Consider the following 26,097-nt stretch of genomic DNA (forward strand, 5'->3'; position numbering starts at 1 on the left):
GTGGAAGTGCGATGTGTGGTAAAATGTAAAACAATGATAGACAGATAAACAGGCGAACGGATCAATAGCTGGATGCTGTTGCCACGGTGACCATCATTTCTCTCTCTCTCTCTCTCTGCCTTGGTCGGAGCGGCGTAAACAGGAAGTTTCTGCAGGCGGTATGGATTATGGTAATATCTCAGAGGCCAGGTGCATGATGGGAATGGGGATGAGTGCGTGGAGGTTGGTGGGGTTGGATATGAGACAGATTATGGAAATATGATGGTCTGGAATTTAGAGTTTCTCCGCTGCTCAAAGACTTAGAGGGTCTTATCTCAAACAGATTAACTTTCTGTGCAGGTCTGTGTCTCTCCCAGCCTGCCTGCCTGCCTCTGTAAATTAAAAAAACATTCAGTAAAAGTACATTCACCTCCTCTCTATGTGTATATGTCAGTCACTTTGATTGACAGCTCCGTCTTTAAGGTCACCGCTCGGCCTCAGTCTGCTTTGCGAAGTCATAAATTTCTCTGCGGTCACTTCTCTCTCTCTCTCTCTCTCTCTCTCTCTCTCTCTCTCTCTCTCACGGCTGAACATCAATAATCAGAATAAAACCAATAAAACTAACACCACCTCTCAGAGTTCTGTCCTCGGACCGCGTCGTTAATATTCATGAGCTGTGGGCGGGGCTGAAGGTCAGTACAGGAAGCAGGTGAGTGCCTTCTCCTCCCGCCTCCAAAACATCATGAATGTTAATGAATGCACAAAAGAGGATCGTCAATATTCATGAGCTGGTGGATGTAACCCGGGCTGCTAAATTGCTCCGGTGGCATTTAGAAGTTAAGTTTTTCTTAATGTGTTCATAGTGTAGTTTATACACACACACACACACACACACAAACACACACCACAGAAAATAAGGGTGAGCATTAAAGGTCAAATCTATATCAGGATCTAGCTTCACATTGACTTCATTTCCCAGAATGCACCTCTGTGTGTCCTGGATTGTGCAGGAAAGAGAAGGAGTGTAATAAAAGTTCAACATACGGAAGGTCAAATGTGTCAAAAAACACAATAATTTTATCTATTTAGTTTAATTTGAATAAAAAAGAAAGAAAAACATGGCCGAAACATATACAAGAACAGAGGAAAGTAAATAAAACATACGATGAATACACTGCTCATGTTGTGTCAGCTGATCATGCAGACGTAGCGGTAGGTAGCCGTAACCGCGGGGAGAACTTTCCATAAACTTGCTGCTTTTCTGGAGAGTTGACACACATCAACGCGTGGAAGTAGGACACTTCTGTATCCTGATGAGTTGACAAGATATCGCACATTTAGGATATTTTTTTTTTCTAATCTTTTATAATTTAAAACAATCCAATAAATTAGTAATTAAACCTACTACTGTCAGCATGCATCAACGCTTGAGAAAAGCAGAATGTTTTATGATAATGGCGCCACGGATCAGCTGTTACATCTGTATCCTGTTAAAATGTACTGAATGTGTTGTTGTTTCATCTACAGTATGCTAGTTGTAACTGTCTCTGAAGTGGTAACATTCAAGGTTATAAAACTGATTTATTGCTCAAAAAAATACGTTTTGTCCTGTTTATTTACTTGTTTTGTAGACGTTGTGTTCATGGTGTCATTCTGGGATTTCGTGCTGATTGGTTTCTAGGTTTTGTGACCAGTAGACGTTGGTTGAGTCCCCTGGCGCCTGCTGCAATGGGTGGAGAAATAAAATCATTGACTCAATAAATAAAAATTACATTTTTTGGTTTTTGTCCAGAAATTTCTGATGGTCCCCGATTTTAATTGCTCCTTTTTTCCTGTTCTCTCTCTCTCTCTCTCTCTCTCTCTCTCTCTCTCTCTCTCTCTCTCAGGGCGGGGTACCTCCCCCAGGGCATTTCCTTGCAGCTGATTGGCTATCTGCCAGAGGAGACGTCCTTCCTGCCGTGGCACGCTGCCAGCCGAGCGCTTTACCAGCTGGACAAATTGCTGGACCGCACAGATGAATACAGCCTGTTCAGTGTAAACAATCAATCGATCAGTATCTAAATCAGTCAATCAATCAATCAGTCAGTTGGTAACGTCTCCATCTCAGCAGAATAACTGTCTCTTAAGTGCTGACAACTGGGAGTCTGTTAATTAACACTTTATGTGTGTGTGTGTGTGTGTGTGTGTGTGTGTGTGTGTGTGTGTGTTAACAGGACTATGTGTTGAAGCAGGTTGCGTCACGGTACCATCAGATGGGTTGGCCAACGAATGGCCCCGGCAACGAGGGCAACGTCCTGCAGGCGTCCTACCAGACTGAGTACGTAACACACACACACACACACACACACACACACACCACACACACATGATGCAGGCTTCCTGTGGTCCAATCAGTATTAAATAAAAACACTTCTGGTACCAAAGTGTCTCTCTCTCGTCCTAAACTAAAGGTTGACCTGGAGGACAGATTTTTTATTTAGTTTTTTTTCCTCTTTTGTTGAGTTTAAATTGCCACTCCATCGATTTATATTACACTTTGCAAGTAATAAAGGGAGCTTCACTAGAGATGCATAAAAAAAGAAGCAGCAGAGGTAGAAATATTCTGTCTGGCTTTTAGTCTCTAGTGTAAAATAAAGCTCCAGAAACACTACATTTCCCACAATGCATCTGTCTTTAATTACTCTCCCACACCTCCAGTTTGTTGTGCAGGCTTTTTATTGAAAATATGAAGTCTTATTCTCCAGCCAAGACGATATATTTAAGGGTATTTTTTCAAATTTTAGAAAATCTATAAAATAAACTGTATATTTTAACATTTTTATATATTATATCAGTATATATTCTACAATTATACAGTTACTATTTTCACATTCACAGGCTGAGTCGTCCTCCTCATGTATAAGATCAGCAGAATGCCCCTTTAATGATAAAACCTCCTCACTTATCTGCAAGGAGAAAGTTCTTAAATATATATGGTTGAAATTCAGTGTGAAAAAAGACAGTGGAGTTTTGTTTTTCTTTTTTGCCAAATGTTCAAGCAGACGTAATGTAATGTGACACATGACATGTTTAGCGTTGCTTATTACAAAGACGGGATCTTTGGATGAAGACTTTCCTTTGGTTTCAGTCTTGGGCTGAAATAGACACTTAAACAGCCTCGTCTTCTCTCTCTGTGTCTGCAGGGAGTTACAGCGGGAGCTCATCATGTTAGCTTGTAGCTTCGGGAACAAACAGTGCCACCGTCAGGCCGTCGCCTACATCTCTGACTGGATCTCCAGCAACAAGAACAGGTACGAACACGCATGAACAGAGCAGCAGATGAGCCGACACGGCAGACATCAATGCTGCAGCACACTTATTAAAGACTGAGACCATAATGACTCGTTGAAGAAAAAGTGTTTCTAGAGAGAAGTTGAGAGTCAGTCGGAGCGTCTATCAGCTGTCACTGGAGTTGCACTTCTGGGTTTTTCCACGTTGGCTTCAGCCTCACGCCGCGGTAGTCTCCGCTGGTTTTGAACATATTAATCTGCGTCGACATCATACAGAATCAATGAAATGTTAGAACAAGCCGACACGCAACATATCCTATATGTTATACTGTCAGTGTGGAAAACTTTTTAAAGACAGACCAGATCTATGCTAAAGTCAGCTTCACTTAAAGGTTCCTTGTGGAGTTTTTCACCTCTAATGCACCAAAAAAAAAACCACAGAAGAAGAAGAAAACATGGAGATAAACGATGCATGTTTCAAAATGTAGACAGACAATCACTGAATGTAAAGATAACTTCTGTTTGTTTACCAGAAACCTCCTCAGGGCGCCTTTAAATTCCAGACCAGTCTCATGTGTGCTGAGAGTTATTATTGAATAATGGAGGAGAAATAAGAGTCCAAGATATTGGAAATGAAATCTAAGAATAAGTGTCTGACGCTACAGGTTGTGATTTTGTTCAGATGCTGTAAAATAGTTGTTTAATACTTGTTTTGCCTGTAAAATTAAAAATCAGGACATGAAACGCAGCCGACGGGTCACTTTCAGCCCATCGCATCGATCCGTTTGTTTCATTCATCTTTTCATTCATTCATTCTTCTTCTTCTCCTTTCTGTTTTCCTCTTGTCTGCTTAACTTTTTTTTTTTTAATTCTTTCATGTGCTGCCGGCTCGTTCGCTCCCTCCGGGTCCTTAACGAGATCTGCAAAATTAGATTTCAAACAGCAAATTAAATAGAAACAGATGCTGGTGTTCTGTACATAACAGCGGGGAGCTGATGATAAGAGGCATGCTTAAATTAAAAAAAAAAAAAAAAAAAAAAAAATTAAGCACTGTTTTAGACTCCATCAGGCAGATTTTTATAAATTGATTCTTGGAGGAAGCAGTTACAGGTTGACATGTCAGAGGTTTGTTCACAACAAAAAACAACAGCTCCGTCACTACTTTTATGCTCTTTCTAGTGTTTTTCAGGGTTTTTTTTTTTTTTTTTCTCAGCTTTCAAAATGTATTTGTTGTTTACAAAACGAACAACAAGGGAGCAGTTTACATTATAACCATATGGCAGCCTTTTGGAAACGCTCCATCCCCCCCCCCCGTCCCCCCCCCGTCCCCCCGTCCTCAGTACAACACAAGTCTGGCCTTTTTAAATTTGGAAACGCTCCATTTTCAGAGGTGGAAAAACGCCACATAAATCCACATTCATGAAGGATTAATCTCTCCAGGGGTGATTTTTTTTTTTTTTCATATTTCATGCTCTATTCGGTGATTTTAATCCCATCTGTGGGGAGCACATGTATATGATTTTCCTCTCTGTATTAATTACAGACCCGCTTTAATAATTGAAAGTGTCGTCAGGAGACGGCTCATCTGACCCGCCTTCACACCTCTGATAAAAAGAGAGAAATACACCTGAAACTGAGTTTATGTGATTCTCTGATGTGGATGAAACTACAGCGACACTAAATCCTTTGATATGAATGAGTTAAACACATTCACAGCAGACCTGCGTCTCACCTGCGTCCGCTGCCTCCTGCTGCTCTGTGACTTCAGCTAAAATCCCGTCCGGAACAATGAGTGTGATAACGGCGGATAAAAGCTAATATTTTATCACCTACATCCCACTGGAATATTAATTATGTCCCACTGGGAGGTTTTTATTGTAATCGAGCCTAAATGGATCAAAAAAAGATCAGTTTTCAAATGTGTTCGCAGTGTGTGGCTATGGTGGGATTAAGCTAGCAGGGGGTGCTGGGCTAACAATGAGCTGCTGGACCCCCATTAACCTCTCTGGTCCTTTCACTCTCTCTGTGTGTAATATATTCATTCTTTCTATGCTGTAATTCCTCCACCTGGCCTAACGTTTGCTATCAAATCATTTGATTAAATGACAATTACTTCTGTACCCGATGAAGAGCCGATTTGTTCTATTTCTAAATGAAATAAAGGAACATATTTATTTAAAAGTCTGTCCTTTTAGTCCTTGAGAAGCAGAAAGTATCTACAGTTACACAGTAAACGCAGTGCTGAGATGAAGAAAGTCGAGATTTTAACTCTTTTCAAGACAGAACCTTAAGATCAGATGAGCTAATGAAGCAAAAATACACCTTAAAGCTGCAATAATCAATATTTTTATATGAACAATGGATCAAAATACTGTTTGTGAATGCAAAGGTTTGTTGTTGACCCCCTACTATACATGGTAGTACTCTAGAGCTGAAATAATTAGATGATTAGTTGATTAGTGAATTAATTGGCAACAATTTTGATAGCTAATTGTCATTTTTAGGCAAAAATGCCCAAAAATTCGCCAGAACCAACATCTTAAATGTGAATATTAACTAGTTTTTACAGTTTTCCATGATAATAAACCCAACATGTTTGGGTTTTTGACTGTTTACTGTCAGACAAAACAAGTCAAGTTAATAAATTAATGAGCTTCAGGGAATATTGATCATTTTATACACATTGAAGAAAACAACTGATAATGCAGCCTTACAGTATCTCACATGATGGAATAATCCTACCTCACCCTCAGTTTTCTGTCTGCAGTTTGATAAAAAACCAAAGATTTTTATCCAAATTGATCCAAAGCATGTAAATATCATGAAGGTCCAGAGTATTTCCTGGAGAAGAACCATCACGTTCAGCCGACCAGCAGAGCTGTGAGGCGATGAAGGTGGTTCCTCACGAATTTTACTAAACTCACCAATCAAACAGTGACGTAACAAAAAAGATCTTATTTGTCCGAAATGCCTTCATCATCATCATCATCATCATCATCATCATCATCATCATCATCATCATCATCATCAATCACTCTCATCAGTAAGGTATTGAGCTCGAGCAGAAAGTGAGTTGAGTGCGATCATAGAGCAAGTCAAGAGCGAGCAGAAAGAAAGTTAGTTGAGTGTAAGCAGAAAGCGTGCAGAGACCAAACAGAAAGCAAGTCGAGAGTGAGCAGAAAGTGAGCTAAGCACAGGGAGAAGGCGTGTTGAGCGTGAGTAGAGAACGAGCAGAAAGTCAGTCAAGAAAGCCAGTCAAGAGTGAGCGGAAAGCATGTTGCACAACATCAGAGAGCGAGCAGAAAGTGAGCAGAAAGCGTGTTGAGGTCGAGCAGAAAATAAGCTAAGCTAAAGGAGAAGGCGTGTTGAGCACAATCAAATAGCGAGCAGAACGTGAGCAGGAAGCATGTTGAGAGTGAGCAGACAGTAAGCTAAGTGCAAGGAGAAAACGCGTTGAGCGTGAGCAGAGAGCGAGCAGAAAGTGAGTCGAGAAAGCCAGTCAAGAGTGAGCAGAAAGTGTGTTGAGTTTGAGCAGACAGTAAGCTAAGCTAAAGGAGAAGGCGTGTTTAGCGAGCAGAAAGCGTGTCAGGTGCAGGCAGAGAGAACGTTAGTTGAGCGAGAGCAGGTGATCTTCGAGCGCTAGCAGACAAGAGACAAAGCTCAACACTCAACCGTCGTACCGGTTTCCACCGTGTAAACACACAACACTCACTTCAACACACACCTCATGTACATGTCGGGGTTAACAGTGAGCAGTCACCTTTAGTCAGGTCTAAACTCCTCCACCGAGCCTCGTGTCACTCTGTCAGACACTGTTAAATGTTTCATCGGCCTGACGGAGACATTTTCAGAATGTGGGAGTGACGTCGGGAGCGGCGGAGTCAGACAGACAGGCGGACATATGCACAGACAGACAGAGCAGATGGTGGAGAGACATGTTAACTGTCGGAGTGGGAGTTTGATGAGGAGGAAGAATGCGGGGGAGGGAGGGAGAGATATTTCAGGAGAAAGAGCTTTAGGACATAAAACATCCTCTACAGACTGTTAAAACACACACACACACACACACACACACACACACACACACACACACACACACACAGTTAGTTAATGGGATCAGAGCCATCTGGAGGTTCCCAGAGACTCTATTCCTCCATTTTATATCCTGCAAAGAAAAACTCTGCATGATTACTGTTATTTTTATTAGCGATAACAGCCTCGGTTGCAGAAATACATGTAATAATAATACAGTAACAGTAGCAGTAAACACAGTGGTGATTAAAGTTTTACATAAGATAAATAACCTGGTAGCATATTAGATATTATCTGCTTAAACACACACACGTCGGTACGCTGTGTTTGGCAGATGTTTTGTGGAGAATGACTTGTAACACCACAGTCAGCAGTAATATGGAAGTTAGCCAGTGTGTGTGTGTGTGTGTGTGTATTTGTGTGTGTGTGTGTGTGTGTGTGTGTGTGTGTGTATTTGTGTGTGTGTGTGTGTGTGTGTGTGTGTACTGAAGCTTGCTCTTAAGTGGAGCATCTCTAAAATGATTTCCCAGGTCGGTGAGTGATGTAATTGTCCCTGCATCACTCACTCTGCACTCTCTCTCATACACACACACACACACACACACACACACACACAAAGCATAAACACACACACATGCACAGCTGAGCTCACTGTATTGTGATGAAAGTTTTTAGTTTTGGTTTAGTGACAATTTAGGTCAAGTACACACACACACACACACACACACACACACACATACACGCACACACACACACACACACACACACGCACACACACACACACACATTCCTTCACACATTACATAGTGTGAAGGAAATGTTCAGCTTTTTGCTTTGCGGATGATTCAGGCCACTGACCAGCTGGGGCATTAAGTGTGTGTGTGTGTGTGTTAGTGTGTGTGTGTGTGTGTGTGCGTGTGTGTCAGAACCATACTGTTAGTGTAGGAAACACAACAACAACAACAACAGGAGCAGCGGTTACCCGTAGTAACCTCGTCTCTATGAGTGCACGCCCTTGTTGTTTAATCCCGTCGAGGCTCCACCTTGATGTTTCTCCTTATCGCTGCAACCTCTGCAACAAGCCGAGAGGAGCGTTTAATCCACTCTGACTTCACCGTTATTCCTCTTCTTGTGAGAGTGGCGATGCTGCACTGCAACATTTTAAAGGGGGGATGTATCATGCTGCTTCTTTTTTTTTTTTTTTTGAGATTTTTTATAATGTTTGTTGGTCAAAGTTCCAAAAAACCTGAGATGAACATGAAAAATGTCACCTGCGAGTCAAAACCCAGGGCTTCAGCTACTCCCTCCTTCCTCCTCCTGATGATGATGTCACATCTCTGTCGCGCTGAGGTTGTTCCAGGTGTTGTTATATATCATACAGACTCAAAACTTGATATCTCAGCTCGATATTAATCATAATTATATCACATTCACGCTTCGCCGACTGGAACAATTAGCAAAACGATCGGCACAATCGATACATGTTTTAACATCACTAAAGACTCAGAACGTCTCAGCAACATGATTCATACACATCTGGAGCTCAAACTGTTTCCTCTATTTATTCATATATGCTCAACTGAAAACTTCTGGACATTAAAACCAAAGATTAAACATTTAAATTTGTAGTTTTTTCCCTTTAAAAAGTCTCCTAAAGCGTGTATAGTACGACTCACATGACAAATGCAGTTTTACAACCAACAAGGGCTGCTGGGAAACAGGTCGGACTGTCAGTGCTGCTGCAATAATCTTCAAACTCTACTGTGAAAATGCAAAACATGTTCTGATTCAATAAACTTTGAAGCACTCGGACCAATTAGGCTTCCTGAGACCTTTCGGAGTCCCGCTTGTCTCCTGAGTCTCTCTTTGTGTCTGCGTTTTATGACCCGTGTCTGCAGGAGTTTTTAACGGAGCCGTCTAATTTAATTAACGTCTCTCTCCTGATTAATCCACAGCACCTGTCTTATCAGGGTTTTCTGGTTTTTATTACCTTCTTACCTCAAGTGTGGAACACTTTTATATTTTTTGTGGTGCTGGTCTTTTCTGTCCTCGTGTCTTCAGGATTCCTCCCAACATCAGAGACATTGTTTACTGCACCGGGGTCAGTCTGATGGACGAGGACGTGTGGGAGTTCATCTGGATGAAGTTTCACTCGTCCAACGCCGTCTCAGAGAAGAAGATCCTGCTGGAGGCTCTGACCTGCTCGGACAACACCTTCCTGCTCAACAGGTACCACGAATAAGAGACGTTTTAAACAGCTTGTTTTTTTGTTTTTTTTTACATTTGTTTGCTTTTAAAGCTCAGTTAATGAATATTATTGATCTGATCATAAACCTCGACCACACTGTGTTGATCCCACTGAGAATATTTACATTCTAGGATTAATTTATCTAAGGAAACCAGAAAATATTCACATTTAACAAACTGGAATCAGAGAATTTTGAACTTCTGTCTTAATAAATGACTCAAAATGATTAATTGATTATCATAATAATTGGCAATTAATCGACTAATAGCAGCTCTTATATATACTCAGCTTCCACCAAACTGTTGTAAAACTCCCCCTGCTGATGCGTTCAAGGACCCTCCGACATCTTCTGCTTTTAATACACATAAAAAACATCTTAGTCTTGTGCTTTACTCACTTTTTCACCAGCATACGAGCTGTTTTTGTTCATATAATTACCTTCATACAGCAGATCTCTGGGAAACACTGGAATGTATTCCTTAAAAACGATTTTGCACAATGTAAATATAAGTAAACATGATCGCAGCACATCAACCCCCGACTCTCATTCACCTACACTGGCTCCCTGTGAAATACCTACAAACTCTTCCAGCCCCCCCCCCCCCTCCTCCACCAACACACACCTTCCTGAAGCCTGCGGTCCTCAGACTCGGGTCCGCTCTCCTTCCCTCGACGCAATTTCGGAGACAGAGCCTTCAGCGTGGCCCCCCCACCCTCTGGATCTCTCTCCCTTCCCCTCCCACCCTGGACTCTTTAAAACCAGCCCTCAAAACCTGTTTGCTAAGACTTTCAGCCCACAGTTAACCAGTTAACCTCTCAGTTTCTTATTATTTAAGCTCGGTTTTCTTTTTCTCCTTTTGTGTAAAGTGTCTTTGGCTGTTTTGAAAGGTTCTGTATAAATCTAATTTATTATTATTATGATCGATAGGATACTATATTGTTTAAATCTCTTTTGGGGGGCAACACAACAAGCTGTAAACACAACATTGACATATTATGACAGTATAAATACATTGTGTTGGCTGGTTAAACTGTTTAGACACAGATTGATGAAGGTAAGTCTGATATTTACTCTCTTTTATCTCTGTTTTTACTCTCCACTAACTCCTGTGAGAAATATCTGCCTCTTTATCTCGTCTCTAACTTCGTCTGTCAGTAGTTTGGTGCTGGTTGCGAGCTGTAAAACCTAAACATTGACCTGAAATCAGTGGAGGATTAAGGTGGTCATGGACCCCCCGGGGCTACCCTTTGTGTGAGCTCACTCCTCATGCTTTACCAGAAAAAAAAAGTCATTTAATGCCACGTGTAATATCACGCTGGGAATATTACACTGAGACAACCTCTCTATAGAAGAAAAGCCTTCACATCTACAAGCTGCACAACATCCTGACAGACACAAATCAAACCTCTGTGAAATACTCCAATAAAACAAAGCTATAAAAACGCAATAAACACTGCAGCACATTCATAAATACAGATTCCTGCCTTTAGAAGTTTCCTCTCCTTGTTTTCCTGACTGAGAAGTCCTTAATGAGGTAAACAGGCAGGATATCACTTTGAATGGACATCAATGGCAGGTGATTCAGTTTGTTTTGGCTTGGTTGTTGATCTCTAGTCTATTTTTAACTAGTCCCAGTTCTCAACGCTCCCCGCTGGCTGGCTTTGGTCACAGTCAAAGTCATAAATAGTCGGAGTATTAAATCAACATTTGGAGACAGACTGGAGTTTCCTTCCTCTTATAAACTGCAGCGGTGACCTTGCTGAGCTTGTTTTCTTTAATAAATTCTCTAAATTGTTCAATTTCATCCACAAAATCTTCCTCCAGATCAGCTGCATATTTCCTCTGGAGGGTAGCTGCTCTCATATATATACAGAGACGGATACTGAGTGAAACCTGCGATCCAGACGAGTTGATCTAAGGTGGCGATAAAAACTGTTGTTTTAAACTTGTCTCGGCCTGATCGCTCAGTCAGGTTCAGTGGATTCATCTGCTTGATTTTTCCTTTTTCTGTCCACTGTGTAGCCTCTTGTGTCCTCTCTGCAGCAACATATCGGGTGGTTGAAGTGTCTCAGACTCTTTATCTTAATGAGATGGTTGTGAGTCACAGCTAGCTACCGTGCTAGTGTTAGCCCTCAGCTTTAATCACTTTATTTGTATAGGACCTGTCATACATGAAATGCAGCTCAAAGTGCTTTACAACAACAATTATATAACAACGACATAAAAGCATGTAGAAAAAGAAAAAACATTGATGTGACATAAGATGGAAAATGAAATTAAAAGTAAACTAAAGTGAAACTAAAATACATAGAATGTATAATAATGAAGGAATAAAATCTGATAAGAGCAAGTTAAAGCATCAACTGTATGAAATAAATTAAAATATAACATTTTAAAAGTGCAGCAGAGAGCGAATGCAAAGCTATTTAAATGCTCCAGTAAAGAGATTTTAAGGTTTTAAGTTTTCTTTTGAAAGTATTTAGCGAGCTGGTTTCCTGACATCTATCAGCAGCGCGTTCGTTACCGATCTTCTCTCGGCTGTATATATCTGATAGCAGATGATCGCAGCGTTCTTGAGGGCAAGTAGCTAACGAGGGATTTGGTGATATAGTTTGATCCTTTGTATATAAGGAGGAAGACCTTAAAGTCAGTTCTACATGTTACAGGAAGTCGGAGCTGAGCAGCTAAAACTGGACTAATGTGTCTCTTTAGTGGCTTTTTTCAGGAGATCAGTTAAAAGTGCATCACAGCATCTTTATGATTTATAAACTTTCGTGTTTTTTCTACGTTCCTGTTGATGTGTGAACTGAAGTTTAGATCCAGGGAGTTAATTTCCCCAGATTATTATTAAACAGCAATTCTTCTTTTTGTTTTGAAGGATTTTCAGTTTTATCTTCATTTAATTTTCAGGAGTTATTATGTAGTTGTCGACTAGATGAAGACTCAGCAGCCTTTGAAATATCCAGTCAATTCGGGGTTTTCTCCGGTAGATCTTTCAGCTGTTGTGCTTTTCGTTTCATATTTTCATTCAGACATGTTGCCGCTGTGCCGTCCAGTAGCGGTGATGTACACACGTGACCCACATCCACCCAATCAGCTGCTGAATATTTGAAATGTTTCTTATGGACCAATAGGGGTCAAGTTTTTTTTGTCTCTTTAGTTTAGGCTGGTCAAACACTCCTTAGAGCTGAGAGGAATAACATCCTTCACTTTAAATGTAACCATTTGATCCGATGCTAATATAAAAATAAGATAAACTGATTAGCACAGCTTTAAAGAAAGTATAAGAGCTCAATTTGGATTTTGTGACAACAGAGTTCATCGATCTCAACACTTTTCAGCTGCTGACTCCCAAATCTTGAATGTGAGTTTCCAACGCTTTCAACTTCATTACCATAAAACTTTAACTTAAAATAAATAAATAGAGGTGACTAAATGCTGACAGTGATTAATTCTTGACTGCAGAAAGTTTTTCAAGTCTGCAAGTAGATTTTCATGCCGTATTAGAACAGAAAACAGAGCAAATTGAATGAAAGGTGCTGTGAAAATTCGCCCGAGGCCGTGCCTGTACGTAAATCCAGCCCTGTGTGTGTGTGTGTGTGTGTGTGTGTGTGTGTGTGTGTGTGTGTGTGTGTGTGTGTGTGTGTGTGTGTGTGCGTGCGTGTGTGTTAACAGCGGTGTATTTCATCAGGAGCTAACTGCCGCTATCTCTCGTTGAGAAAAATAGCAAGAGGATGGATCTCACACACACACATACACACACACACACATTCAAAACTGTACAGTGAGACAGATCGGTGTGTGTGTGTGTGTGTGTGTGTGTGTGTGTGTGTGTGTGTGTGTGTGTGTGTGTGCATGTCAGGTATTGATTTTCCAGCCAGAGTAAACTGTTCTGCAATCAGAGTGGTAGTACTGCATGTTCAGATAGCAGCTATCGCACACACACACACACACACACACACACACACACACACACACACACACACACACACGTACACAAAAAAATCAAAAACAGAAACACACTGATTGGTCACATAGGAAATGGTTTCAGCGCAGAGGGATTGTGGAGAAAGAGAGAGAAAATTGATTTTGGAGTTTAATGAAAAGACGGCCGCTACAAATAACCACCTAACACACACACACACACACACACACACACACACACACACACACACAGAGTAAAGTGACACAAAAATACAGAAACATGGAAACAGAAAGTAAAGAAAGATGAAGGTAAACTGAACACCGTGTTGGATGAATGAACATCAGTCCAGTTGTGAAACTCTCTCTCTCTCCGTTCTGGTTCTTTATCTTTCTCATCCTCACATCTTAAAATACACTCGATGTGATGTGTTTATACGTCTAAATCATCAGGATTGTACAGCCAAACCCTTTCTGCAAATCCCTGAATTCCCACAATAACTGACAAGCTGGGAGTTTGAGAGTTGAAAGTGATTCTTGGTTTGACAGAAACCTCTTCCAGCGGGGCTCCTAACAGCAGCGCAAAAAATACAAAATGTCAGTTTCCATAAAGCCAACTTGACCTTTTCTGCCTAATTTACACAAACTGATATACAGCCTGTGCTTGTGTGTTTTACAGCTTAATACTTTGGCTTTCTGAAGACAACAGAGGAATAAAAACATCTTAGCAGGCTGACAGTTTTATGCTATATTTTTTGTTAACAGTTTCTGCTGGTGGTGAGCTAAAATATTATCCACAGGCTAAGATTTTAGCATGCTAAGAAACATTAGCAAAGTCAAATTTGTTAGCATGTTTAAATATTATCCACATAGTGAGACAGTAGTGATCCATCTGTAGTATTTTAGCAGGCTAGAACTCATTAGCATTTTAGAACTTACACTAATATCACTATGATAAGTATGCTAATGTAAATAAAACTTACAGTAATTAATGTTTTAACATGCTAACCTTGTTACAGATTTTAAAATACCTAAAACAAGATCCATTGGCTAATATTTTATCATGTCATAAGCATATTGATTTTTGTTAGTATGCTAAAACATCTTACATCTTTACAAGTTTGATCTCAATGTTAGCATTTTAAAATTTACACTAATATCACCATAATTAAGATCATATTTTAACCAAGCTAATTTAAATAAAACTTACAGTAATTAATATTTTAGCATTCTAACTTTGTTAAGGATTTTAAAAGATGCTAAAACAAGATCCACAGGATAATATTTTATCTAATATTTTATTGTATATAAGTTGTACATAAGCATATTGATGTTTGTTAGTATGCTAAAACATTTATAAACTAATGTTTCAGCATATTATGAAACTTTAGTATTCTAACATTTTACAGTAATATAAGCAGTAGTATAATAAGTAAACCTGTTAAAACATGATCCACAGGCTATTTTAGCATGCTAACAAATATTAGCATAGTAAAAAATTTGTTGCATGTTTAAATATTATTCACATTGTGAGACTGTGATCAACTTCTAATATTTTCTCTAACAGTTTCTGCTGTGGTCGGTAAGATTTTAGCATGCTAACAAACATTAGCATAGTAACATTTGTTCACATGTTTAAATATTATACAGCAGACTAGAACATCTCCATGATTAAGATCATACTTCTACCATGCTAATGTAAACAATAATGTTTTAGCACACTAACTTTGTTATGAATTTTAAAATTCATGCTAAAACAAGATCCACAGATTAAAGTTTTATCATGTAAGTGAGCATATTGATGTTTTTGTGCTGAAACATCTCATGATGTACAAGCTAATCAGAGCTGCCAACTCTTACACACTGACCGTGAGACTCATGCAGTTGACACTTTTCACACACTCTCACACTACACGTCCGTTTTCTCACACAGTGAAAAACAAATTCATAACTGATAACATTACAACGCAAAAAGAGGACACTGACAGCGCACTGGCAGACAAGACAGAGCAGCACAGTGCAACAGCAGCGGAGGAACTGTTACGCCTGTTTCCACTTTTATTTAAATACAAATCATTTTGCTGCCTCAACAAATACAGATACAAATACAAATAGTATTAGTAGTAATTCAATAGTAATAGTCTCTTCACTATCCCCCCCTAACATTAGCATGCTAACGTTTTACACTAATATGAACAGTAGCATAATATTAGCATGCTAGCATTTGTGAGAGAGAATTCATAACATTTTAACATTGCTGCACAGTTTAACTTTTTCAAGACCACAACAGCCACCTTTGACCTCAACAATTACTGTCACCGTGGTTACTGAGCCCTTCTGTCTCTCTCCGTGTCTCCCAGGTTACTGAACCTGTCTCTGACCTCTGACCTGGTCCCGGAGCAGGACGTGATCGACGTCATCATCCACGTCGGCAGGAACCCTCAGGGTCGAAACCTGGCCTGGAAATACTTCAGAGAAAAGTGGGACGTCCTCAACGCGCGGTGAGAGAGACGGAGAAGTGAAGTTTGGTGAAGTTTTAGACGAACGAAATGCTTTTAACCAACAGAAACACTAACTGACTTTCTCACTGTCTCTCTGTTCAGTTACGGTGAAGCGTTGTTCATGAATTCAAAATTAATCGGTGGAGTCACAGAGTTCCTGAACACTGAGAGAGAACTCAATGAGGTAAATACAGACACACACACACACACACACACACACACACACACACACACACTGCAAACACTCCCCTACTTGAAATAGTACAAAATATTCTTTGAACTAATGAAATTTGATCATTTCAAGGATGAAAATCTGCCAGTGGGTTCAGCAAATATGACTTAAGTTTTCTTGAAACTAGCAAATCTAGCCACTATCAAACATGATCTAAACTTAAAACTAGTTGTTAAAAAACATTTATATTAAAGCCTGTTTGGCTTCAGATAAGAGATTAACTGTCAGAAATTTGAGTTAAAGATGCTTGAAACTAAATTATTTGTCTTTAAAGTCATTTCAGTTTATGAGTTTATGAGTTATAGCATGCGTCTACTTTTTAATTTGACTCAATTTAGGAATTAATATCTTCAAATTAAGCAAAGCAATCTTGTTTTCTCTTAATAGAGATGTGGGATATTGAATGATAAAAGAGCAATCCACTTTTCAGACTTGTTTCTTGTGAGCTCGAGATGAAAAATAGACTGAATACCTTACAAAGACCAGTTACTTTGAAACAAGTCTAATAACCTAAAGTGCATATGGTGCTTGACAGGAGTATTTGTCTTTGATAATTAAAAATCCCAAAACAAGACATTATAACGTTCCTTTTTTTGCAGTGGATAGACATTATTGAACTTCCGTACTTCCTGTACTCTTCCCTCTTAGTTGTTTACGTTCCTAAAAACGGTAGCATGTGTCTGCGTTCAACGTCAACTAACACATCTGGAGATATCTGGATCTTTTGACCTGGAGAACAATCCCTCCTAGACAAATAAATAAAAACTAAATCATAAGTAAAATGTGCGTTCAGGTTCATCCCACACAGTCAGTGAAAAAAACAATAATACATGTTTTCCTGCATAGCTAAAAAAAATGATCAGCCATGATTACAGACCTTCTTATTGGCTACAAACCTCAAAGGATAGTTTCACAATTTTTCAAGTGTGTCTTAAGACAAACACTGAAAGAGGTTTTTGCTCACTGTAATCACTCCTCCTGTTTATACCGGCCATTAAATTGCATTGTAATGTGTTTTCAGTGTAAATGATGTGGGACAAAAGTCAGTCCTCCTACTGTGAAAAGAGTATTTAAAGGTTTATCTGAAGCTAATGTGAAGCTTCAGTCAAATCAAACAGATTTCCTCCAGAGCTGCAGTCTTTTTAGTATTAAATTTCCTCTTTGCATTTCCCTGTTGAGCTTCAGTGGATAATAAGCAACAAAAAGAGGGAAATTTATACAAAAAAGACTTTAACTCCAAGTGGAAGATATCCACTTGATTTGACTAATTAAGACCACTGAAGACCGCTCAGCTACTCTCACTTATATTAAAAGCACTATGAAGGAACCTTTTAATGGTCAGTATGAACAGGAGGAATGAAAACAGCAAGAAAGACATGTTTCAATGTTCGTTTGGGCTCCTTTAACTCGTTCTATTCAGTCGTTCCTCATCGCGGTTTCTCAGATCGTCCACATTTTTCTTTTGAAATATGAAAGTCGTCATTTACAACTTTTCTGTCCACCAGTATGATGACTGTTGGAGGCTGAGACGTCAACTGCAGGTCCTCAAGACCTTCAGAAATACCTCAAGTTACCAGAAGATTAAGATTCAAAACCGGCTCTTAATGAGGGGTGTCACCATTCTTCAAATCCACGATTCGATTTTCGATCTAAACGTTTTTTTCATAACTGGCAGCTCCTTGATAGTTAGACTATCGAGTCTTGATTTGTAAAGATCAACAGATCGCTGGTTTTATGGCCCGACTGCTGTCATTTACATTTCAAATTCTTCTATAAAAGGATCGGCTGCCTGGTATCAAGTGTGACATAACCGCCATATTTTTTGGGGAATGTACCACACTAAGGCCATAAACCAACCAATCAACAGGGAACAAACTGTTAAACACAAAAACAAAAGAAGAGTCATTAGATGACAGACTTATCAACAACAGTTTAAATTAAGTTTAAGTTTTGCACTTTGTAGACGGTCTCTGTGTACTCGTCTTACAGCCGCCGCACACACAGACCGATGTTATCAGTCCGGCTCGGAGGACGGTTTGTTTTGGTAACAGTTAGGTTGTAGCTTGTTGTTTACCTTACTACAGTAGAAAAGACACGTTGTTTACGTTTTAACAATGTTTCGCTTATGAGTTATTGATCCAGGAAGTTAGAATCTGTCAATATATTTCCAACTTTACCAAAGTATGAAGCATAGCTTTCAAAATGTAGTTTTTCTGTAAATGACAACTCACGGTGAGGCAAAATGACTCCAGGGAAGCGTTTCTGTTGTTTTTCTTCATTATCTCCAACTCCGGCAGCGGTCACGGTGTATCGAGTAAAGTAACGCAGCTGCAGGCTACCGGTAAGCTACGCTGTGTCGTCTTTGAAACGGTTTTCTTGTCTTCAGACGTGCGCCGGACAAGCGCAAGTTGGCGAGGATGGAGACAAAAAAAATACAGAGAGAAACGCCAATCCTGCTTTTGATTTCAAAGGTCGAAATCGAACATTTATTTCAATCGATCTTCGATTTAGAGTTGAAATTGTGACCCTCCTACTATCAACAATGTAATAAAGCAACAGCAGTGATAATATTCTTTGTTTCACTGCCACCACACATATTCATTTCTATTTTATTTTTAAAACTTTGCTTTTCATGAAACTCAAAAAAAATCTTTACTGAAAAGCAGAAGGAAAAAAAAAAAACGGAACAAGAAGTGACAGAAAAATGTTTGTTTTGAATCCAACTTCCTAATGTTCACAACCTTGTATATTTTCCACAAACATGAAAGGTTGTGGGCGTTTCTGAATAAATATCTTGTGATGAATACTTTCTGTAGCACAAAAAAAACAAAAAAAAAAAAACAATTTTGTTGGAGACAAGTAGCAATCCCGTTGGTATGGCAACAGCCTCGACGTGGCCTCGAGTATCGATGAAACGTCTGAATCACCACAAATTAAATTGGGACTCTTGAATATAAAAAAAAAAAAAAAAACTGCATCATGTTACTGATAGTAGACATTAGTGTTCTGAAAGATGTGTTTTTCGGGATGAGGCAGAGAGGAGAGGCGTTACGGAGGGAGGATAGAGGAGAAAGAGGGGCAGGAGGAGAAAGAGAGGATGGATCAGGAGTAAAAGAGAGCAGAGTTAACAATATGAACAGTATTAAAGTGAGTTGAAGGGATGGATTTTCTCCTCCGCTCCAGTGAATCTGTCAAACTCTGGACAATACTACTGTAAGTTTCCTCTTCCGTCCATAACTTAAAAAGAGAAAGTTTCTCTTTTGACCATGAAGTTTGTCTTTTAATACCTCGTCTCTCATGCTGGAAACTCTCCATTTAATTACCATCCTTTAAACACACAGTCTCACTTTGATACCTCTGCTTTCATGCGAGAAAGTTTTACCTCTAATTATAAACCTTTTAAAACAAAGTGTTTCTCTTTAATTAGCAACCGACCAGAAGACGTTTAGTTTTAATCACGCATTTCAAGCTCAAGTGTTTCTCTTCAGCTGTCATTAAAAAAAAGGAAAGTCCTCTTTTATTAAAACATCAAGTAACCTTTAATTTTTGACCCGCCGGCCGACATTTTGCTCAAACAATTTGAGTACAACATGTTATACGATTAAAAGTATGCAGCACCCATTTATAATTAGCAGGTGCATTAAATATTTACCATCAAAATCAAGTCGTCAGTTTTATATACAGTATATAAAGCCCAAAATCACAAATGACATACTGTATTTGCTTCTAACTTTACAAACTTAGACACTTGGATAGAAGTACAGGATATTTCCAACAGGTCAGTTCGTCAAATTCCTGCCCTGCTTGATTTCCTCCAGTCAGCTGTAAATGGTGGAAAAGCAGGAGGTTATACAAGCTTACAAAACAGGGACTGAAAATTTTTGAGAATTTGTTTCCTCCTTGGATGCGACGCTCACTAACAAAGTGAGAGCCAAACTCCATCCAACACCGACTGTGAGCCAGACCTTATCAGCCGACATCTGTGTTGGACCTCACTAATCCTCTCGTGGCTGAATGGGAGCAGCAAAAAATCCCTGCAGCAAAGCCCTGTGAACAGGAATTGGGAGCAAATTCCTATCCAAATATTTTTTGGTCATGGAGTGTATGCATCTCAACCACTACTGGCCAAGATTTTCATGAGTTGTACTCATCAGATTCTCCTTCACCAACATATGAACATTTTAATGATTCAATCTGTGCTTTAACGCCTCCTTCAGGACAAAATTAACATGTTCAGCTCCACTGCTGGTGAGACAGTTAATCATCAGTATGTTTGGTCTGTCCAACACTTTCATATCAGGGTGTAATGAACACAGCAGGTAGCAGCTGCTACACCTATATTTGTCTTTTCTGTTACAGAGGTGTTTGATCATTTTAATAATCTAATTTATTTTCTATTATCCTGTCTTCTTTCCTCCCTTCCTTATATCTTGTACTCCTGCTCACCTTCCCTCCTCCCTTCATTATTTCCCTGTCTGTCTGCCCTTCTCCCTGTGCTTTCTGTCCTCAGTTAAAGGAGTTCATCCAGTCCAGTGGCGTGGGGGCGGGGCCTGCGTTGCCGCGGGCGCTAGAGATCGTTGAGGGCAACGTGCGCTGGCACCGCCTCCACCGGCGGCAGTTCTACCAGTGGCTGCGCAAACCTCCGAGCCCCTCCCATGGCTAACGCTACGCACCTTACCGAGAGTAAAGTGACTGCAAACTGACTGCTAAGCTAACAAGCTCACAAACGCAGTCAGCTAGAATGAAGAGAAAGACTGACTTGACTGGTTATTTTCTCTACTGGTTCTGTTTTTAAAGAAAATTTTTTTTATTTCAGATGGATTATTTGTTTCTTCAACACGTGGCTGATCTGGTTAAACTGGTTTCTGTGCTGTAAAAAAGTAAAGACAAGCTAGCGGTGACTGAGATGAATTAGTCATTGCTAGCTAGCAGCTAGCCTCCAAACTCTCCAATAACTATATCGCCCTGAAGACTGATGACAGCCACAGAGAGACGAATCAGATGTCAGATTAACAACAAGAACAAGAATTTATGATTTAAAATCGAACCAGATGATTTGACCAAAAACATTTCAATTTAACATTTGTGAAATGTTTCACATTAAAAGCCTAAAAATAACACAAAACTCTGCCTTTTCTCAAAATGTTATCAGCCAATATATTCTTGAAATTGGCAAAATCCAATATTACAGCAGTAGCTAATGGTTGCTTCTTGACTTCAAAAACAACATTATGTTTTCAAGAATTATGTAGGCTATACTATTAACTGTACACTTCAAATAAACAACTTGACACATGATCAGTACGTACTTAAATCCTTTTGAACTTGAAAGTTAAAAGGACAACATGTTTTGTGATGTGACCTTAAGTCCGATATTTGTCAGGTGACACACGTTAAACACTGTTTCATCACCAAAATGCCAAAGTTTTGAATTTTGACAGCTTCTAAAGTCCAATCTCAACATCATGACAAGTCTGAAAAAGACCTTTGACTGTCTTGTTTGAATATATTTTAAATGGACCTGACAGAAGCTGGACCTGAGCCCACACAGACCAGGAACAATAAAGACCACGATGTATCTTCAGAGAAATATTCAGTGGATAATTTGTTGGGTTTTGATCGGTTGACTAAAGATGAAGTATGCATTAATCAGAGCCTGGACCTTTCTGTTTTTGCTACATTAAACCAGTTGACAGTAAAAAAAAAAAAGGCAGATTTCCCAGGAGTCAGCTGCATGTCGATCGTTGAACAGAGCTGCAATTAACACTACACGGACTCTATGTCCTCTGATCACAGCAGTAAGAGGACTCATTCACACTCATTAACACTCCACAACTGCTTCAGCTTGAATTTAAAGAGCAACTTTGTTGTTTCTTCTGGATCAAAATATCAGCAAGTTTGAAAAGCTTTGCCGGAGCCTCGCTTCAAAAAAATCTACTTTGAATATAAAAGCTTCGAAATTTTTTTGCTCTAAGCACCAGAAAACGCCACATGTGAAGGAATAATTTCCCGCTGAGGAGCAACGATGCTGTGGTTTGTGTTTTGTGTTTGAACAAGTGGAGCTGGAAAAAAAAAAAAACGTTTGATGGAGATTCTAAAAGGCTTAAAGTAAAAAAAACAAACAAACAAGGGTTTTCACATAGAAGGCATTATGGGATGTAGGAAAGTTGTAATCAAGACATGATGGATAGAATAAACCCCACCCATGAATTTAACATGTGAAATGTCCATTTTCGGATCTCCCATCTCTTCTGTTCCATCTATAAATCAAAATTTATCTATATGATATGACCAAATAATTGTGGAATACAAAGTAATAATTGACTTTTCAAAGCAAATATACAAAGTGCATCACAGTTAAAATAATTACGACAGAACAAAAAGATAGAAGTAAGAAGTAAGTAGAGCTGCAATGATCAGTTGACAAAATTTATCACCAACTATTTTGATAATCATTCGATCGCTTTTTGTCATTTTTTAAGAAAAAAAAAGTCAAAATTCCAGCTTCCCAGATGAATATAAAATAATTTTCTGGTTTCTTTAGTTCTCTATGACAGTAAACTGAATATCTTCAGATTGTTGACTGTTAGTTGGGACAAAAGAAGACATTTATAGACGTCACCTTGGGCTTTGGGAAACAGTGATTGATATTTTTCACCATTTACGGACATTTTATAGACCAAACAATTAATGGATTGAGAATATAATCAGATTAATTGATCATCTAAATTGTTAGTTATCATTAATAATTGTTAGTTTTAGCCCTAAAACTAAGTGGTTCCTGCAACAAAGAACTGACAAAATCAATTTAAAAAAGACAAGACAGATGTTGGTGATTTCACAACACAAAGACATGAAAAAAGAACAAATTAAGGAGAACAAGAGTTGTTTCTTGCCAATTAGTTTCTCCTAACATGTTTTTTCTTAGTTATTTGTTGTTGATTTTACTAAAATTATGGAGCACTGGTCTCATGATCCAAGGCACCGAACTGTTTCCTCCTCAAACTCTTAAGATGTGTCAGAAATTCATCCCTTTCACACTCATTAAAGTCTCTCTAAAGTTAGCAGAAAATTAAGGTTTTGTGGGCTAATTAATCATCTTTTTTGAGTTGCCACTAACAAGGTTTAATGCCTTATAACTACTTTACACATCTGTTATCAGCAGATGAAAAGTATTTTTTGTGAGAGAGTACGCAGCTTCCATTGTGGCCATTTTTGACACTAAAAAGTTCAAAATTTAGAAACTCCAGTGCAGAAAGTAAACACAGTAGTGAACAAAATTGGGAGCCAATTTCTGACAAAACAGTCTGTTTAAACTCCACCCACCTGAGCACTGTCAGCCAATGAGCTGCCTACTTATTTAGTAACCTCATAAAACCATAAAACATGACTGACGTTTCACTTCCTGAGAGCGACTGCTTCAACTGAAGAATAAATTAATTTAGAGAGTATTTTCTTCCTGGAAATCCCAGAGGAGTCATGGGACTATAAAACTGACCATAGTTACCATGACAACCTTCCTGACTGACTTGCAACTTGGAGACTTGTAAACAATGGAGATTAAACCATTGACAAATAAAAAAAAACTAAACAGACTCAACTCTTTGGCTTCACAAAGCACAAAACCAAGAAGTTGTTGAATGACGCCCATCAGCTGCAGCTGCTGGACAGAAACTAAACTCACAACAACAACAACAACAACAACAAACACTAGGATTGATTTTTGTATCAATGGTTAGCTTTCAATAAACCCTTTTTTTTCCATCCCCAGATGGATGAATAAAGCAGCAGATAGTAAAATAAGGTCAATAAAAACAAGATAACTGACTGTCTGGCTATTCGGCTTGTAGAAATATGTCAAGTGTTATTGTTTGCAGATGATGTGGCTTTTTACATGACTGTTCGTATGGGGGTCGGGACAAATTCAGCCTCATCATTGCTGGACTTTTACAGCTTGTGTCACAGACTGGATGACGTGAAGGACTTATCAAGCAACGCAACGGATTCTGTGGCGTGATGGGATTGTACAGTGTGACGGATTACTTAAATTCATAGCCTGATGGAACTTACGAGGCTATGAATTTTACAGTGTGATGAATTTTTGGACTCTGCGGTGTTACAGATCGTACAACGTGACGGAAATTACATCCTGCCTCTGTAGTGCAATGGATTCTAAAGCACGTTGGACATTACAGTGAAAAAAAAATGTGACTGTAAACTTCACAGTTTGACAAATTTGGTTGCATGATGGAGTTTAAAGTGCAACAGATTCGACGGACCCGCAGGTTTTCTAGCAGCATGGATTGTACAGTATAATGGGATCTACAGTGTGATTGGCTTCTTATAGCGTGACGGATTCTTCGGTGTGATGGATTTTCCAGGATGTGGCTGTCTGCTTTTTCCCCCCTTCAGAGTTTTAAAAGGTAATGTAGGCTGATCTATGAAGTCTTTGTGCTGGAAAAATACGTCAAACTCCAAAACCCAGATAAATCTTTGGACTTCATGACTTTTATGAATTTTGGAAAAAGGACTTTAAATGGATGAACTTTTTGAAAAGTCTTGACGCGTCGAACCTTCGTCCTGGTGAACAGAGCCTTTCTGAAGTTATTCCTCCTCTGTTAGATCCGGCTTTGATGTTAATAATTGAGCCATATATGAATTAATGGGCCTGCCTGCTTCTATAAACTGTGCGTCCAGTGATGCGAGTGTGTTTGTGTGTGTGTGTGTGTGTGTGTGTGTGTATGTAATGATGATGAAGATAACAGCAGTGGAGGTGATGATGATGATGATGACTGCTGTGACAGTCATGATGATTAAAATGATGATAATAATTATAATTATTATGATCGGGGCTGAGGATGCCGGTGAATCTAATGATGGCAATTGGGTCGGTAATGATAATTGCTGATGTTTAAAAGCTAATTAGCATTATTATAATTATTATGCTAATTATCCTGTGCATTTTGAACCTTTATTGTCCTGTCAGGGAAATTTGGTTTACAGACAAAAAGCACACAACAAATCCGCCCGATGTACAATAAACACTGTAAATTATACACACGTGATATTTAAAAACTAAAATGTGGGATTTGAAGATGTTGAAGAAGAAAGTTGTGTTCATGATCATAATGATGATGTTGGTGACAATGACTTGGGACCAAAATGGGAAGGAAACAGGAAGTCACATTGAAGATCTTAAGCCTACTTCCTGTTTGCACTGCTGTGGTGTCCTATGTTTTCTGATTGAACGATATTAAAATGGTTAACCTTATGTGTATTCGGTCTGTTTCTGTCCAGCCTCCATACAGATTTTTTTTACTTTTTTAAATGCCTATTTCAATATTCATTCATTATCATCATTGATAAGTGGGTGAGTAAGAAGCTTTCAGAGAGCAGAGGGAGTGTATTCTTTAGGTTTTACACAAACAAAAGACACTAAAAATCACACTATATTACAGTCCTTTGTTAACTAAAACAGGAAAACTTAACATGATAATGTGATTTTTCAATTTCTAAACAAAAACTAGCCACATTTAACCCAGAACACCCTCTAATGTCAGTTGAAATATTTACATTTTTGTATATTCTGGGATACTTGAGAAAAAGCCATAAAATATAAATGCTAAGAGGAATGTGTTGTGGATGTTTTCACTGCTCTCAAATATAAAACTGGGTCAAATTTGACATGAACAGATAATTATATCCTCAGTGTTACTCAACATAGAAACACGAGAGACTCCAGGTTAAACTAACGACACTAAAGGTTCATTTATGGTCAAGTTTTTCCCCCAACTCTGTTCTTGAGAAAAGCTTTAGCAAACTCAGAAGGCTTCATAGTAGCATCTGGGAACAAACCGCGGCTCCATCGTTTTCATATTCATCCAAAATTAGCCCAGAATCTGAAAGTAAAATGA

General features: G+C 39.0%; 1 protein-coding gene across 1 annotated transcript in view; it reads left to right on the top strand.

The window, feature by feature from the left end:
- LOC122974960 (thyrotropin-releasing hormone-degrading ectoenzyme-like) overlaps window positions 1–21,481 on the top strand; it is a 198,390-nt gene extending 176,909 nt beyond the window's left edge. The window contains exons 15-21 of the mRNA XM_044343061.1: window positions 1,866–2,013; window positions 2,193–2,296; window positions 3,162–3,269; window positions 9,342–9,509; window positions 15,811–15,951; window positions 16,054–16,135; window positions 20,694–21,481. Of these exons, the coding sequence (XP_044198996.1) occupies window positions 1,866–2,013; window positions 2,193–2,296; window positions 3,162–3,269; window positions 9,342–9,509; window positions 15,811–15,951; window positions 16,054–16,135; window positions 20,694–20,846 (904 nt within the window). The 3' untranslated portion in view covers window positions 20,847–21,481. The remainder of the gene's footprint in view (window positions 1–1,865; window positions 2,014–2,192; window positions 2,297–3,161; window positions 3,270–9,341; window positions 9,510–15,810; window positions 15,952–16,053; window positions 16,136–20,693) is intronic.
- The last annotated feature ends 4,616 nt before the right edge of the window (window positions 21,482–26,097 follow it).

The sequence above is a fragment of the Thunnus albacares genome, chromosome 23 (genome assembly GCF_914725855.1).
Source record: "Thunnus albacares chromosome 23, fThuAlb1.1, whole genome shotgun sequence".
Lineage (NCBI taxonomy): Eukaryota > Metazoa > Chordata > Actinopteri > Scombriformes > Scombridae > Thunnus > Thunnus albacares.